Source organism: Ranitomeya variabilis, chromosome 5, assembly GCF_051348905.1.
Source record: "Ranitomeya variabilis isolate aRanVar5 chromosome 5, aRanVar5.hap1, whole genome shotgun sequence".
Lineage (NCBI taxonomy): Eukaryota > Metazoa > Chordata > Amphibia > Anura > Dendrobatidae > Ranitomeya > Ranitomeya variabilis.
In genome coordinates this window covers 186,961,429-186,977,383 of record NC_135236.1, presented here as the reverse complement: position 1 = coordinate 186,977,383, position 15,955 = coordinate 186,961,429, and the positions used below count along the sequence as shown (strand labels likewise).

Genomic DNA, 15,955 nt, shown 5'->3' with positions numbered 1-15,955 from the left:
GGTATCCAGGTTACTGATGCAGCTATTAAGACAAGCACTTATCTGAAGCTATTCAATCACCCCTAATCATTATCCATTAGTAGAAGCCATCCTTCCGCTTTTCAACTTCAGCTTTTTTTTTTACATATGGTGTTATATTTGTATCAAGAATTTGTTGAAATTTCATTGAATCCATTCTTCTCTCTACCTGTGAAATCTTCCCCGTGCCAATGGCTTCAACACAACCCCAAAGCATCATTGATCCACCCCCATGCTTAATGGTTGGCGAGATATTTTTTTTCCTTAAATTCTGTGACGTTTTTTCTCCACTCATACCTTTGATCATTGTGGCCAAAGAGATCTATTTTAACCACATCAGTCCACAGGACATGTTTCCAAAATGCGTCAGGTTGTTTAGATGTTCTTTTCCATACATCTGTCATTGAATTTTATGGTGAGGACGCTTTAGAAGTTTTCTTCTGATAATTCTTCCATGAAATCCATATTTGTGCAGGTGTCTCTGAACAGTCGAACAATGTACCACAACGCCAAAATCTTCTAAATCTTTCTGTAGGTGTTTTGCAGTCAGGCGGGGGTTCTGATTTCCCTCTCTAGCAATCCTACAAGCAGCTCTCACTGAAATTTTGCTTGGTCTTCCAGACCTTATCTTAACCTCCACTGTTCCTGCTAACTGCCATGTCTTAATTTCAGTTCGAACTGAAGAAAGGGCAACTTGAAAACACTTTGCTATCTTCTTATAGCCTTCTCCTCCTTTGTTGGCCTTCACCATTTTTATTTTCAGAGGGCTAGGCAGCTGCTTAGAAGAAACCATGGCTGTTGTTTTTTGGCATGAGGTTAAAGGAGGCTGTGTTTTTATAAAGCTGGGAAGTTTGCATCACTTAGCCTTTCCTAACGATAAGCGAACAAACCATTACCCTAACAGACTAATTAAGGTCTGAATTTTGGTCAAAGTAATCTGAGCACACAAATCTCCAAGGGTGCCCAAACGTTTGCATTGGCCCTTTTTTTTGTTTTGTAATTTTTAAAATGTAAAAAATGACTACCGTATATACTCGAGTATAAGCCGAGAATTTCAGCACATTTTTTTAGGCTGAAATTGCCCCTCTCGGCTTATACTCGAGTCATACCCAGGGGTCAGCAGGGGAGGTTGAGTGGCAACTCATACTCACCTGCTCCTGGCGTGGTCCCTGGTTCCCCGGCAGCTTCTTCCTGTAGTGAGCGGTCACATGGTACCGCTCATTACAGTAATGAATATGGACCCCACTCCCATAAGGGTGGAGCCGCATATTCATTACTGTAATGAGCGGTACCATGTGACTGCTCAATACAGGAAAGAAGCTGCCGCGCCGCCACCGGGGAACCAGGGACCGCGCCAGGAGCAGGTGAGTATAAGCAGTGCGCGATATTCACCTGCTCCCCGTTCCACCGTCGCCGGCTGCCGCTGCGTCTTCTGCATCCTCTGCACTGACGCTCAGGTCAGAGGGCGCGGTGAAGCGATTAGTGCGCGCCGCCCTCTGCTTGAACAGTCAGTGCGGAGGACGGGGAAGACAAAGCGGCAGTCGGCGCTGGAACGCGGAGCAGGTGAGTATAGCAAGTGCCGGGGGCCTGAACGACGAGAGGTGAGTATGTGATTTTTTTTTTTTTTTTATCGCAGCAACAGCATATGGGGTAAATGACTGTATGGAGCATCTTATGGGGCCTAATTAGCATTTATGGAGCTTTACATGGGACAAATGACTGTATGGAGCATCTTATGGGGCATAATCAGCATTTATGGAGCGTTACATGGGGCAAATGACTGTATGGAGCATCTTATGGGGCCATAATCAGCATTTATGGAGGATTACATGGGGCAAATGACTGTATGGAGCATCTTATGGGGCCATAATCAGCATTTATGGAGCATTACATGGGGCAAATGACTGTATGGAGCATCTTATGGGGCCATAATCAGCATTTATGGAGCATTACATGGGGCAAATGACTGTATGGAGCATCTTATGGGGCCATAATCAGCATTTGTGCAACATTATATAGGGTGTATTTTGTATGGAGCATCTTATGGGGCTCCTGATTCAATATGGAAATTCAAAAACACTTAAACTACTGATATCTCAATTCATTTTACTTTTATTGGTATCTATTTTTATTTTTGACATTTACCAGTAGCTGCTGCATTTTCCACCCTAAGCTTATACTCGAGTCACTAAGTTTTCCCAGTTTTTTGTGGCAAATTTAGGGGTATCGGCTTATACTCGGGTCTGCTTATACTCGAATATATACGGTATATATTTTTGCCTGAAATAAAAAGGAAATGTGTTATTTTTAACTTCAGCCCTTTTAGAGATCATTTAATTTTCAACTGGCACAAACTTATACATGCCACTGTGCATTCTGAAGATCAGCCCTATTTACTTAATGTAGACTTTTGTTAACTTAAATAGTAACCTTCGCTTTAATTATTTTTCAGAAATCAGTAGTCACATGAAAGTAATTAACTTTGTAATGTATCTTGCTTCTCTCTCCTTGTGGACAAATCATACATTTTCAAAATTCTGAATTCCCAGGTAAAATGTGTTTTCAGTGGAGGCACAATGTTACATTACTGAGATTGAAGATGGTGCATTCTGTGTAGAAGGGATGTCTCTGCCTCCACCTCTTCCGCTCTACATAGAACCTTATCAGTAGCCGCCTCCATCTCCTATCTCAGTAATGTAACAATCGGTCTTCAGTGAATACAGATTTTACGAGGAATTGAGAGTTTTGAGAATGATCATCCCTGGTGGAGAAAGAGGCAGATCTCGCTGATATGATATAAGACAAAGTTGTTTGTTCTCATGTGTTCTACTGATTTATTAAATAAAAATGAAAACAATGGTTACACCTTAAATGCTTTTTTGCTATATGGTTTCATTAAAAAATGCTTGAGGCAGCATCTTACATAATAGACTGTAGAATGAGCTTATGGTGAAGCTATTAGCGGGCTCGCTCTAATGGTGGGGGTCTGTAACCTTTGTTTCTACTTACAATTCTTTTGAGGAAAATTCGCATGAAGAAATATAAGGTTATGTTCACATAGGTTGGATTTGCTACCTAATTTCTGGATGGAAAATTCATATTCATTGCTTATTACATTGCCAGCGTTGTGGGTGAGCTTTATCCACTCGCAGTGCAAATTGAGAGGCACAGTGACTTTCACATCTGCAAAATAGCTCCTCCTTCCCCCCCTTGCTCCTCTCTCCTTCCCCCCTTGCTCCTCTCTCCTTCCCCCCTCGCTCCTCTCTCCTTCCCCCCTCGCTCCTCTCTCCTTCCCCCCTTTCTCCTCTCTTACTTCCCCCTCTCCTCTTACTCCCCTCTCCTCTCTCTCCCCCCCTCGCTCCTCTCTCCTTCCCACCTCTCTTCCTTCCCCCCTCTCTCCTCTCTCTCCTTCCCCCTACTCTCCTCTCTCCTCCTTCCCCCTCTCCTCTCTTCCTTCCCCCCCTCGCTCGTCTCTTCCTTCCCCCCTCGCTCGTCTCTTCCTTCCCCCCTCGCTCGTCTCTTCCTTCCCCCCTCGCTCGTCTCTTCCTTCCCCCCTCGCTCGTCTCTTCCTTCCCCCCTCGCTCGTCTCTTCCTTCCCCCCTCGCTCGTCTCTTCCTTCCCCCCTCGCTCGTCTCTTCCTTCCCCCCTCGCTCGTCTCTTCCTTCCCCCCTCGCTCGTCTCTTCCTTCCCCCCTCGCTCGTCTCTTCCTTCCCCCCTCGCTCGTCTCTTCCTTCCCCCCTCGCTCGTCTCTTCCTTCCCCCCTCGCTCGTCTCTTCCTTCCCCCCTCGCTCGTCTCTTCCTTCCCCCCTCGCTCGTCTCTTCCTTCCCCCCTCGCTCGTCTCTTCCTTCCCCCCTCGCTCGTCTCTTCCTTCCCCCCTCGCTCGTCTCTTCCTTCCCCCCTCGCTCGTCTCTTCCTTCCCCCCTCGCTCGTCTCTTCCTTCCCCCCTCGCTCGTCTCTTCCTTCCCCCCTCGCTCGTCTCTTCTTCTCCTCTCTTCCTCCCCCTCTCCTCTTCCTCCCCCCTCTCCTCTTCCTCCCCACTCTCCTTACTCCCCCCTCTCCTCTCTTCCTTCCCCCCCTCTCTAACTTCTCTCCTCTCTCTTCCTTCCCCCTCTTCCTTCCCCCTCTCCTCTCTTCCTTCTCTCCTCTCTCCCCACTCTTTCCCCCTCTCTCCTCTATTCCTTCCCTCTCTCCCCTCTCGTCTTTCTTCCCTCCTCTCTCTTCTCCCCCTCTCCTCTCTTCCTTCCCCCCTCTCCTCTCTTCCTTCCCCCCCTCTCTCCTCTCTTCCTTCCCCCCTCTCACCTCTTCCTTCCCCCCTCTCTCCTCTCTTCCTTCCCCCCCTCTCACCTCTTCCTTCCCCCCTCTCTCCTCTTCCTTCCCCCTCTCTCCTCTTCCTAACCCCCCCCCCCCCCTCTCTCTTCCTCCCCCCCTCTCTCCTCTCTTCCATCCCCCTACCCCTTCGGTCTGAGTGCTGTTTGTGAAAAACTGACACACTGATTCTCAGTAAACTCCCCCTGATTAGTGTTACATGTCGCCTAAAAGATCTGCATTAAACAGTCTTTGCCCTGTTATGGAATATGAAGCCAAAGCGAGGGACTGTCTGCAGCCTCTTTATTGCTGGTGTGAATATCGCTTACAAAACAATTATCTTACACCACCTTTGTTGAAAAATCTCTACTTTAACTTTGGTTACATTACAATCAATTGTAAAAATTTAATATTTTTTTTAAATAGTATTTTTTTTCTTCTTTAGGGAAAACCACTTTAGCAGACTGTCTGATATCCAGCAACGGGATAATCTCCAATAGATTAGCAGGAAAGGTATAAGATTTTTTTTTCTTTTTTGGTTTAAGAGAAAACCTTTATTTCGGCTGCACATTATAACTTGTGACTATCATTGCAGTTACGTTATATGGACAGTCGAGAAGATGAGCAAATACGAGGAATCACTATGAAATCCAGCGCCATATCCCTGGAGCACAAACATGGTAGTGGTTTCTGTCCTGTCTATACTGTACATTTCTCTCCATGTACTGACTGGTATTTTCTGATTCTAACGCATCGGATATTCTAGAATATGTATAGTAGTATATAGCACAGCCCACGCAGTATGTAGCACAGCCCACGCAGTATGTAGCACAGCCCACGCAGTATGTAGCACAGCCCACGCAGTATGTAGCACAGCTCCGGTCCCAATAATGCATTTCAGCAATAACACGTGTTGATGTAGTGGTCTCGCGAGACCGCTACGTCATCTCCGGTCATTGCCGCAATGTATTCTTGGGACCGGAGCGTCAAGAGGAGCGGGAAAGGCGCTGGAAGGTGAGAATATAATGATTTTTTAATTTTTTTAATTGTTTTTAACATTATATGTTTTTACTATTGATGCTGCATAGGCAGCATCAATAGTAAAAAGTTGGTCACACAGGGTTAATGGCAGCGTTAACGGATTGCGTAAGTCACTGCCAGACACCTCTCCCATGACATCCCTTCTTTCCTCCAACATTTTATATAAGGGTAAAATCACATTAGCCGGTGGACCTGTCTTGTCACAGATCAGCGGCCACCTTTAGAATATTTTGCATTAGAGTCTACTGTGCACCGCTGTGTATAGTTTGGGGCACTAGGGTCCTAGAAAGACAGTTTGGGTGGGCTCAGAGGCAAGCAGCTATAGGAATACCTATTAATTAGGTAGACCACAGTAACATAGTAACATAGTTTTTAAGGTTGAAGGAAGACTTTAAGTCCATCTAGTTCAACCCATAACCTAACCTAACATGCCCTAACATGTTGATCCAGAGGATCAAAAAAAACCCATGTGGCAAAGAGTAAGCTCCACATTGGGGAAAAAAATTCCTTCCCGACTCCACTACCCAAAGTACCGAAGTACAGTACCCAAAAATATTATTATTATTTATTGTTATGGCGCCATTTATTCCATGGCACTTTACATGTGAGGAGGGGTATACATAATAAAAACAAGTACAATAATCTTAAACAATACAAGTCATAACTGGTACAGGAGGAGAGAGGACCCTGCCCGCGAGGGCTCACAATCTACAAGGGATGGGTGAGAATACTATCAAAATGATTATTATTTAGTTTAGAATAAAGATGGCTGAGGGGTGACCTTATGGAATATAACTCTAGCAAAGGCCGTGCGGAGATCTGTCCCATAATCTGTTTATCCCCAGGACTATAGTTATAACACAGGGGCATCCTGACGTCTAGAGGGAAACGGTATCTCCCCAACCTAGAAGGTGATTCCTTACTGTAAGGGTACTGTCACACAGTGGCACTTTTGTCGCTACGACGGTACGATCCGTGACGTTCCAGCGATATCCATACGATATCGCTGTGTCTGACACGCAGCAGCGATCAGGGACCCTGCTGAGAATCGTACGTCGTAGCAGATCGTTTGGAACTTTCTTTCGTCGCTGGATCTCCCGCTGTCATCGCTGGATCGTTGTGTGTGACAGCGATCCAGCGATGCGTTCGCTGGTAACCAGGGTAAACATCGGGTTACTAAGCGCAGGGCCGCGCTTAGTAACCCGATGTTTACCGTGGTTACCAGCGTAAAAGTAAAAAAAAACAAACAGTACATACTCACATTCCGGTGTCTGTCCCCCGGCGTTCTGCTTCTCTGCACTGTGAGCGCCGGCCAGCCGGAAAGCAGGGCACAGCGGTGACGTCACCGCTGTGCTTTCCGGCTGGCGCAGACACAGTGGAGAGAAGCAGAACGCCGGGGGACAGACACCGGAATGTGAGTATGTACTGTTTGTTTTTTTTTTACTTTTACGCTGGTAACCACGGTAAACATCGGGTTACTAAGCGCGGCCCTGCGCTTAGTAACCCGATGTTTACCCTGGTTACCCGGGGACTTCGGCATCGTTGGTCGCTGGAGAGCTGACTGTGTGACAGCTCCCCAGCGACCACACAACCACTTACCAACGATCACGGCCAGGTCGTATCGCTGGTCGTGATCGTTGGTAAATCGTATAGTGTGACAGTACCCTAAGAGCATTGAGACTATAGATCAGCTACATAATAGTGAATCAAGAGGCGCCTAGAATCCTGGTACAATTGGGAGTTTTGGATTACTGGTGATGGGTTTTTCATACAGGGATTTCTTCTGATTACCTGAAAATTGGCTTCTGAACCACTGGGGCTTTTACCTGATCTGGATGAGATTACAAGCTATGCATGATCTTTTATTTTCAGGGGATGAAGAGTATCTAGTGAACCTCATAGATTCTCCAGGGCACGTTGATTTCTCCTCTGAGGTCTCAACAGCGGTCCGTCTGTGTGATGGAGCCATTGTAGTGGTCGATGCTGTAGAAGGTGTTTGTCCGCAGGTAAATACGTGTGTATTGTAAACTGAAAATGCATAAAATGCATATATATAAGTAACACGTATGATGATAAAGGGCCCCCGTGAATTGTTTTCCTTTTTGGTGTGTATGTTGCAAAAGCTGCAGGTAGGCCTCCATTCTCCAGACCGATGTCAGAAAAGTCTCCTTTTGGCCTAACTGTGTACAATGTATGGAGACGTAACCACTTTTTGGATGGTGAAGAGCAGTAGTTAAAGGGAACCGGTCACCAGGTTTGGCAGACATAAGATGCGGCCACTGCCTTTCAGGGATGATATACAGCATTCTTTAATGCTGTAGATAAGCCTTTGATCTGACTTGAAAGATGAGAAAAATAAGTTTTATTATACTCAACCGGGGGGGGGGTCTGGTCTGATGGGTATCTCAGGTCCTGGTCGCACTCGACAGGGCAGATAGGTACGCCTGTGCAGTAGTGCGATGATGAAGAGCGATAAAGCAACAGGAGGGCGGCATCACAAGAAGATGGGAGGCGCCGGATCCGGACCTGCGACACCCATCAGACCGAACCGCCTCCCCGACTGAGTATACTAAAACGTATTTTTCTTATCTTTGCGGTCAGATTATATAATGCTGTAGATAAGCCCTGAAAAGCAGTGGCCGCATCTTATATCGGTCAAACCTGGTAACAGGTTCGCTTTAACCCTTCCCTATACAGTGGGCCACTGCAATACTGTATGCTGCCCAAGGGATAAACATGTCAGGTGATGACGTCCTTCCTAATACATCTGTCTATTATCAGCTGTGGCAATATGTAGCAAAGGATCGTCCGTCTGTCCTGCCTGTGCTATCACATTGCCAATCTGATATGTTCAGTGTCTTACTGAAAGAAGGCATGTTAGTATTTTTTTTTTGCACAGAGGGGTTTGTAGATGCACCGTGATTTACCCCAGATTCATTCATTAATTAATCACTAATTCTCCGCTTTTTCAGATGACGTATTGCATGCTATTTATTTTTGCAATGCTTTTTTTTATCTCTGACCTTGAGTATCTGTTCAGAATTTATTATATGCATGTGAACATGGCTTTATAAACCTCATTTACTTGGAAGGGATGCAGATTGTTTTTTTGATATTCGAAGTGGACTAACCCCCTAAATCCGTGTCAACCCCAGTAAACAGAACCTACAGTGAAATGTGATATCCGCGGAGTGATCTCGGGTCGTTAAGACTAAATAGAAGCTAATAGAATGGAGAAGTGATCATCCCCCATTACTAGATCAGACCGGTGACGTGGAGAATGGTGTGTGAATGAGAGCGTGTGGAGATCACTTTGTATCTGTGCGTGTGTTTGGTGATTAGCGCCTTCTACATTGGTACATTATTGTATACACAGATTGTTGGGAGCTTGTATGTCCATGATTGTCCTCACAGGTCTTCTGCGTCTCTCATTGCTTGACCTGTTGTGCCTCCTTCTGCAGACACAAGCCGTGCTACGTCAGGCCTGGCTGGAGAACATACAACCAGTTCTAGTGATCAATAAGATTGATAGATTAATAGTGGAGCTGAAGCTTTCCTCCCAAGAAGCATATGCACATCTGCAGAAAATCCTGGAGCAGGTAACTGCCTGACATCACTGTGATATACCAGGTTGTGATTGGTTAGCCGGTTTCTTATTGTCTCCTGCCATCTTGTAGGTGAACGCAGTGACCGGGAGTCTCTTTACCTCCAAGGTCCTGGAAGAAAGGGCTGAAAAAGACACCAGGATGGAGATGCTGGCTGGAGAGCAGCTGTATGACTGGAGTGCAGGCTTGGATGAGGCGGATGATTCACATCTGTATTTCTCTCCAGATCAGGGCAATGTGGTGTTCGCTAGCGCTATCGATGGCTGGGGCTTTACGTAAGCAGCTTTTAAAGAAAAATCTTTTATTTTAGTGTTTTCAAAAGGTTTTATTGAAAGGAAATGTCTGCAATAGAGAGGCCATTTTTCTGCTTGTTTTGACCCTCATCCTACCCTTACAAAGATGTCCCAGGTTACATGAGAACACGCAGAGTATATAGAGGTAATTGCTCGGGGTCCCAGTACTGCTCCGATGGTAAGGGGGCTGTCCAAACTCAACATTTTGTCCAGCAAATACTACTACATCTGCCGTGCTGTGAAAGTGATGTCACATTCTGATTTCTCCTGGATGGTAAACCTAACAGGCATACAGACATTTTGAAAGGGTGTACGCTAAATGCCTGTTAGGCTACGTTCACATTTGCGGTCGGCGCCGCAGCGTCGCCGCATGCGTCATGCGCCCCTATATTTAACATGGGGGCGCATGGACATGCGTCGCACTTGAGTTTTGCGCCGCATGCGTCCCTGCGGCGCACGCGTCCGGGCGCATTGGACGCAGCAAGTTGCATTTTTGCTGCGTCCAAAATCAATAAAAAAAAGGACGCATGCGGCGCAAAACGCAGCGTTGTGCATGCGTTTTGCTGCGTTTTTGTTTGCGTTGTGCGTTGCGGCGCCGACGCTGCGGCGCACAACGCAAATGTGAACGTAGCCTTAGATGTGGGGTACTACCGCTAGGATCCACCTTTATCTTGAGAATGGGGCCCTGTTAAGCTCGGCCAGGAATGGAGAGGTGGCTGTCCCCACGGGGCTCTCATTATTCATTTCTATATTAGTGCTGAAATATTGCAAACATTCCTGATGCTGTTCAAGGTGCCCCCCTTCCCAAGTTAAGCCCCTCATACATGTTTGATAGCTCCTGTGTCCTCCATGTGAGAGCTGCTTTCTGGTGGTGGCTTATCTCTTAGGGACTGAAAGGATCAGCAGTCCAAAATCAGCCGTGGCGGATCCTACTCTCCCCTGACATCCTCTGTCGGGAAGCTGCCGAAACATTACCGTGGATGTCAGTGGGTCCAGCTGCCATTAGTCTGATGTGTATTGAAGCCTTTAGATGCTGCTCCTGTCAGTGGCATCCACGGCTATTGGACAATTGTGGCAAATCCTATCTAGCTGTCATAAATGCCCTAGACGGCCCTTTTAAAAAATGAATACATGCTGAAGAGATGAAGGATGGTCACAGTGAGTTCCTATGGATGCCTTAGTTTCTTAGGCTTTGTTTTGTGTTTTGCATTTAAGACGACAGATAGATCTGGCAGTTATAAAAGTCACATGTGTATCTGGACCACTACTGGTTTACAAAAAAAAATTAGCGTAGAGGAAAAGCTAGTGTTGTTTTCTGTTAAAAGAAATGCTCAGTAACATCTACAATGGGCCCCGTTCTGGAATCAGTAGTGCACCCAGTCGTTCGCAGCTCGTCATATTGGTTGCCTGTTTGCATTGCTAATATTCTTTGGCAGTACTTATTATTGGGCACTAGATGGCGCTGTGGCTCTGCAGCTGCGGCCCCTGTGGGTTCAGTTTAGGTGATTTTCCAGTTCACCGTTCCCGGCCTTTATTATAAATGATGTGTACATTCCTATATAAAGCAGGTGTGTTTCTGCTATCACATCGTTTCTCTGTTTATGATGAAATCAGTAATATTCTGTTTAATGGAAGAGTCTACAAGACTATTTATTCCTAACTGTGAGCGCATTTTCTGGGCTATTATCATTGTATAGAACAGAGATGGCTTCAGTGAAGCTGGTCAGGTAAGGTGTAGACAACTTTTACCTACTGCCGATCAGTTGGGAAAAGGTTGTTTGTACTGGCACATGGCAAATAAATAGGGACTTTCATTATGAAGAATGAGGGACTTTCACTTTTAATTGTGGATTCCATATATTCTGGATTTGGGGACAGAAAGCAGAAAAGATATTAATACTGATCGTTTAAGCTCTGATGTCCTGGCTTCTGTTTTACGGAATCCATAGCACATTTGTCATGGCCCATATCCAGGGCCATTGACTTTTAAAGGGAACCTGTCGCCCCCAAAATCGAAGGTGAGCTAAGCCCACCAGCATCAGGGGCTTATGTACAGCATTCTGAAATGCTGTAGATAAGCCCCCGATGTAACCTGAAAGATGAGAAATAGAGGTTAGTTTATACTCACCCAGGGGAGGCCCCGGTCGGTTCTGGTCCGATGGGTGTCGCGGTCCGGTCTGGGGCCTCCCATCTTCTTACGATGATGTCCTCTTCTTGTCTTCACGCTCCGGCGCAGGCATACTTTGTCTTCCCTGTTGAGGACAGAGCAAAATACTGCAGTGCGCAGGCGAAAGGAAAGGTCAGAGAGGCCCGGAGCCTGCGCACTGCAGTACGACAAGACAACATCGTAAGAAGATGGGAGGCCTCAGACCGGACCGCGACGCCCATCGGATCAGACCGCAGCGGGACCGCCCCTGGGTGAGTATAATCTAACCTTTCATCTTTCAGGTTACATCGGGGGCTTATCTACAGCATTACAGAATGCTGTACATAAGCCCCTGATGCTGGTGGGCTTAGCTCACCTTCGATTTTGGGGGTGACAGGTTCCCTTTAAGGGGTGCCTGCACTTTTCTTTTATCTCTAACGTGACAGCGCGTGAAATGCACTGCATTTCTGAGGGGAGCTGTGTCCTGACCCTGACACCCCCCCCAACAATGCCTTATAACACTGCACACAGCTGTGCTGCTCAGGAAGCACTTATCCTGCATGAGCGTGCATAAAGGGGTGTAAAGGCTGATGGAAAGCAACAGGCTAAGTCTGGGATCCTGCACACTTATGATGGGCAGGGCGTGCGGTGCGTCCCCGGGGCAGGGCGTGCGGTGCGTTCCCGGGGCAGGGCGTGCGGTGCGTTCCCGGGGCAGGCCGTGCGGTGCGTCCCCGGGGCAGGCCGTGCGGTGCGTCCCCGGGGCAGGCCGTGCGGTGCGTCCCCGGGGCAGGCCGTGCGGTGCGTCCCCGGGGCAGGGCGTGCGGTGCGTCCCCGGGGCAGGGCGTGCGGTGCGTCCCCGGGGCAGGGCGTGCGGTGCGTCCCCGGGGCAGGGCGTGCGGTGCGTCCCCGGGGCAGGGCGTGCGGTGCGTCCCCGGGGCAGGGCGTGCGGTGCGTCCCCGGGGCAGGGCGTGCGGTGCGTCCCCGGGGCAGGGCGTGCGGTGCGTCCCCGGGGCAGGGCGTGCGGTGCGTCCCCGGGGCAGGGCGTGCGGTGCGTCCCCGGGGCAGGGCGTGCGGTGCGTCCCCGGGGCAGGGCGTGCGGTGCGTCCCCGGGGCAGGGCGTGCGGTGCGTCCCCGGGGCAGGGCGTGCGGTGCGTCCCCGGGGCAGGGCGTGCGGTGCGTCCCCGGGGGCAGGGCGTGCGGTGCGTCCCCGGGGGCAGGGCGTGCGGTGCGTCCCCGGGGCAGGGCGTCCGGTGCGTCCCCGGGGCAGGGCACGTGGCTAGAGTATTGAGTGATCGGTGGGATACTCATTACCCGGACCTCCACCTGCAGACCATTTCATGCCCTGTTATATGTAAGAGGTATAAAACATATAGGCTATAGTTGCTCTTCATTGTCAGATTTCTGTAATGTGGCCCGGAATGCAGATTACAGACTACTGCTTTCATAGTGGGAAGAGGTGATTGTCTGCTGATATTGCTGATATTGCAGCTATTGTAATTATGGAAGATAATAGCGTTACAGCAATTACTGGAAATGACATATTTCAGATTCCGTATTAGGAGACACTAAGGTAATAGAGGGGTCTCCTATTCTGGACCCTAATCTAGCATCCATGGCAGAGAGCATCTGCAGAGATTTTCTCTGAGGACCCGGCACTTCATAAGCAGCCCATAGATTTCCCCCCCATCGCTGTGATGCTTGTTTTTCCTGTGGTGGTGTTACAGGGGCGCTGAACACTTACTGATGGCTGCTCTGTAACATATGGCAAGTGTCTGTTTGTCTCTGTAGCAGTACGCCCTATGATTAGGTTGTGGTACCTCTATGGTTACATTACCACAGTGAGTATTTGGGGAGGTTTTGACGCTGCATCTTTTTTTTTTTGTTTTTTATGTGTAACAAAAACACAGTAACTTACCATTCCAGCAAAGCGGATGGAATTTATAGAAGTCTAATTCCCACTGTTTGTTTTTTGTTATTTTTGCGATGCAGAAACTGCCCTAGGGAGCTTTTTCTTTTTTTTTTTAAATCCACAACGTGACAATTTCTCTTGCGTTAAATGTGTTTTATTTGTAGTTTTTTCCTTAGTCTTGAATGAAATTAGGAGAATCCACAAGTAAAAAGTGCACTGAAAACGCATCCAATCCACACATGACTTTATCAATACTGTTTTATCCCAGACGAGTGACAGGAAGGATCCAGAACATAGCGGCTTTATTTAAAACCTGATCTAAAAAGAGACAAAACGGCAGCTGAAAATGTGATGCTGCATGTAAAAACTCAGCGAAAAAACAAATTACCCAACAGAAAATCTGCAGCATCCAAAGCTCAGCAATTACTTATCCTGGGAACTTCGCCTTAGAAATGGTATGAAAGCTACTAACACACTTAAAAACTTTTTTCCCCCTTTTTTTTTGTCCCTGTGTATAGAATCGATCACTTTGCCCAGTTGTATAGTCAGAAACTTGGCGTTAAGCCCACCGTGCTGCTGAAGACCCTCTGGGGAGATTACTATCTCAATTCTAAGGCCAAGAAGATCACGAAGGGGGCTCAGGTAATACTCCGCACACTGTCAAAGGGCTGCAACCATGAGAATGTAATGCCTAGGAAATGTATTTATGACACATGGGTATTTACATGGTCGCTCCGCTCCATAACTGCATTTATTAACCATTGCACGGCACCACGACGTGCATTTACTGTATGTGTTCTGTACAGGTGTAGGGACTGGCTCTGATTTCTGCTCTTTTAACTATTTAGATGCTGCTGTCAATTTCTGACTCCGACATTTCTATGGTTATAACAGGCGCTCACCGTTGACCTCCATCCGCAGTGAGATCGCATGGTGCCGAGTGGTAGCCGGGGCTTTTCTGTAGACCCTCGTCGCCATCCTCTTTGTATTCCTCTGAAGCCCGGTCACAGGCTGGGCTTTACAGGAGATTGCCATTTTGACTATATGCTGAAATGCTCAAGCATTGCAGTATATGGTACAAGAGATTAAGTGATCTTGGGTCCTAAGGGGGATTAGAAAGTCAGTTAAATAGTAGTGTAATAAAATGTTTTTAAAAATGGTACAAAAAAATAAATAAGTTTGTATCAACACCATTTACCCATCCAAAATAAATAAATAAAAAATAGCATATTTGGTATCACCACATCCAGAAGTCCAAGTCTATGAAAGGATTGCTGTTTTAAGTTACTGCACGTCCACCAAAATTTTTTGTAAAAATTGATCAAAATGGTTCTAATAAAAATGTCAGCTCACATTGTAAGAAACAAGTCCACCAACTGAAAAATAAGAAAGTAAGGGGTGTGCAAAAATGGCAAGGCAGAGTTATGGCTTTTGGAAAAAACCACAGTTTAAAAATGAAAACTGACCTGGTCTGGAGAGGGTTACAGAGTGGGGGGCAACACAGGAAGGGGCTTGTTTTTTTTTTTTGTTTTTTTTTTTCTTTAAACTCATTTTATTGAAGAATCTAGAACATAACAAGGTTCTATCATAGAACAAACAGTGTTTCTCATCGCTCATTAATACTGTCTGACAAAGTTAACCTTGGTCTTAACACGTAAGGGTCTAATACCTTACCCAAAACAATGAGATGCCCATGTCAGCCACCAAATATCACATTCTTTATTATCGGCGAATAGTCCTCATTACCTGAGGAATAATGTGAATCAAAGGGGAATCAAACCAAGGCTGCCTTACCTTATCACACTTTTCAGGACAGTGTCTATTTTATACACCACTCTCTCATAGGAAGCTGTAGTATTCACCATATTGACCCAGTGTGAAATCCGCAGGGGTCTTCCATCCACCCATCTCATGGCGATAGCCTTGTGAGCCAAAAACAATGTTTCCTGGGAAGCGTGTGAGGGTGGTGAGGCCAGGTCTCCTCAGGACTGAGCTCTCTATGGTTCTGAAATTATAAGATAGTACAGGTTAAAGGGATCGTTCCATTTCATTAAATGTAATCCTTGACTGTAGACCTTCTCCAGATCCAGTGGCAAGCCTCATCGCTGTTCCCAGTTTCTGGCATTGGCTGCGGTGCTGACAATGTCATCCAATCAGTGGCTGAATTTAGTGATTGGCTGCAGCGCTGCAGTTGTGATATCACTGCTGCAGCCAGAGCTAGGGACCAGCGGTGAGACTTGATGGAGGACCCTCTGAAGGCGAGTTTAGCACGGTTTGTTCCTTTAGAATAGCCTGCAATCAGGTAATAACCTTTAACAAAAGGGATTAAGCTATTTGAGGGGTTAATCAATCTTTGGTATCTTAACTGTTTTTCTTTGGACAATCCCTTTCACACCTATCCAAAGGACAAGTGGTAACATATTGATCAGTGGAGGTCCGACGCTGGCGCTCTCACCCATAGGCAGCACTTGGCACTTTTTTCCCCATTAGAATGGACTGGCAGTGCGCATGCTCTGTTAGAATGGACTGGCAGTGCGCATGCTCTGTTAGAATGGACTGGCAGTGCGCATGCTCTGTTAGAATGGACTGGCAGTGCGCATGCTCTGTTAGAATGGACTGGCAGTGCGCATGCTCTGT

At 47.0% G+C, this 15,955-nt stretch overlaps 1 protein-coding gene across 3 annotated transcripts in view; it reads left to right on the top strand.

Annotated features, from left to right (window-relative positions):
• Nucleotides 1–15,955, top strand: part of EFL1 (elongation factor like GTPase 1) — a 381,827-nt gene that overhangs the window by 6,442 nt on the left and 359,430 nt on the right. For all 3 annotated transcript variants that reach the window (XM_077263620.1, XM_077263621.1, XM_077263622.1), the window contains exons 3-8: nt 4,770–4,837; nt 4,920–5,004; nt 7,238–7,371; nt 8,827–8,964; nt 9,043–9,245; nt 13,837–13,960. In XM_077263620.1, coding sequence (XP_077119735.1) covers nt 4,770–4,837; nt 4,920–5,004; nt 7,238–7,371; nt 8,827–8,964; nt 9,043–9,245; nt 13,837–13,960 — 752 coding nt within the window. The remainder of the gene's footprint in view (nt 1–4,769; nt 4,838–4,919; nt 5,005–7,237; nt 7,372–8,826; nt 8,965–9,042; nt 9,246–13,836; nt 13,961–15,955) is intronic.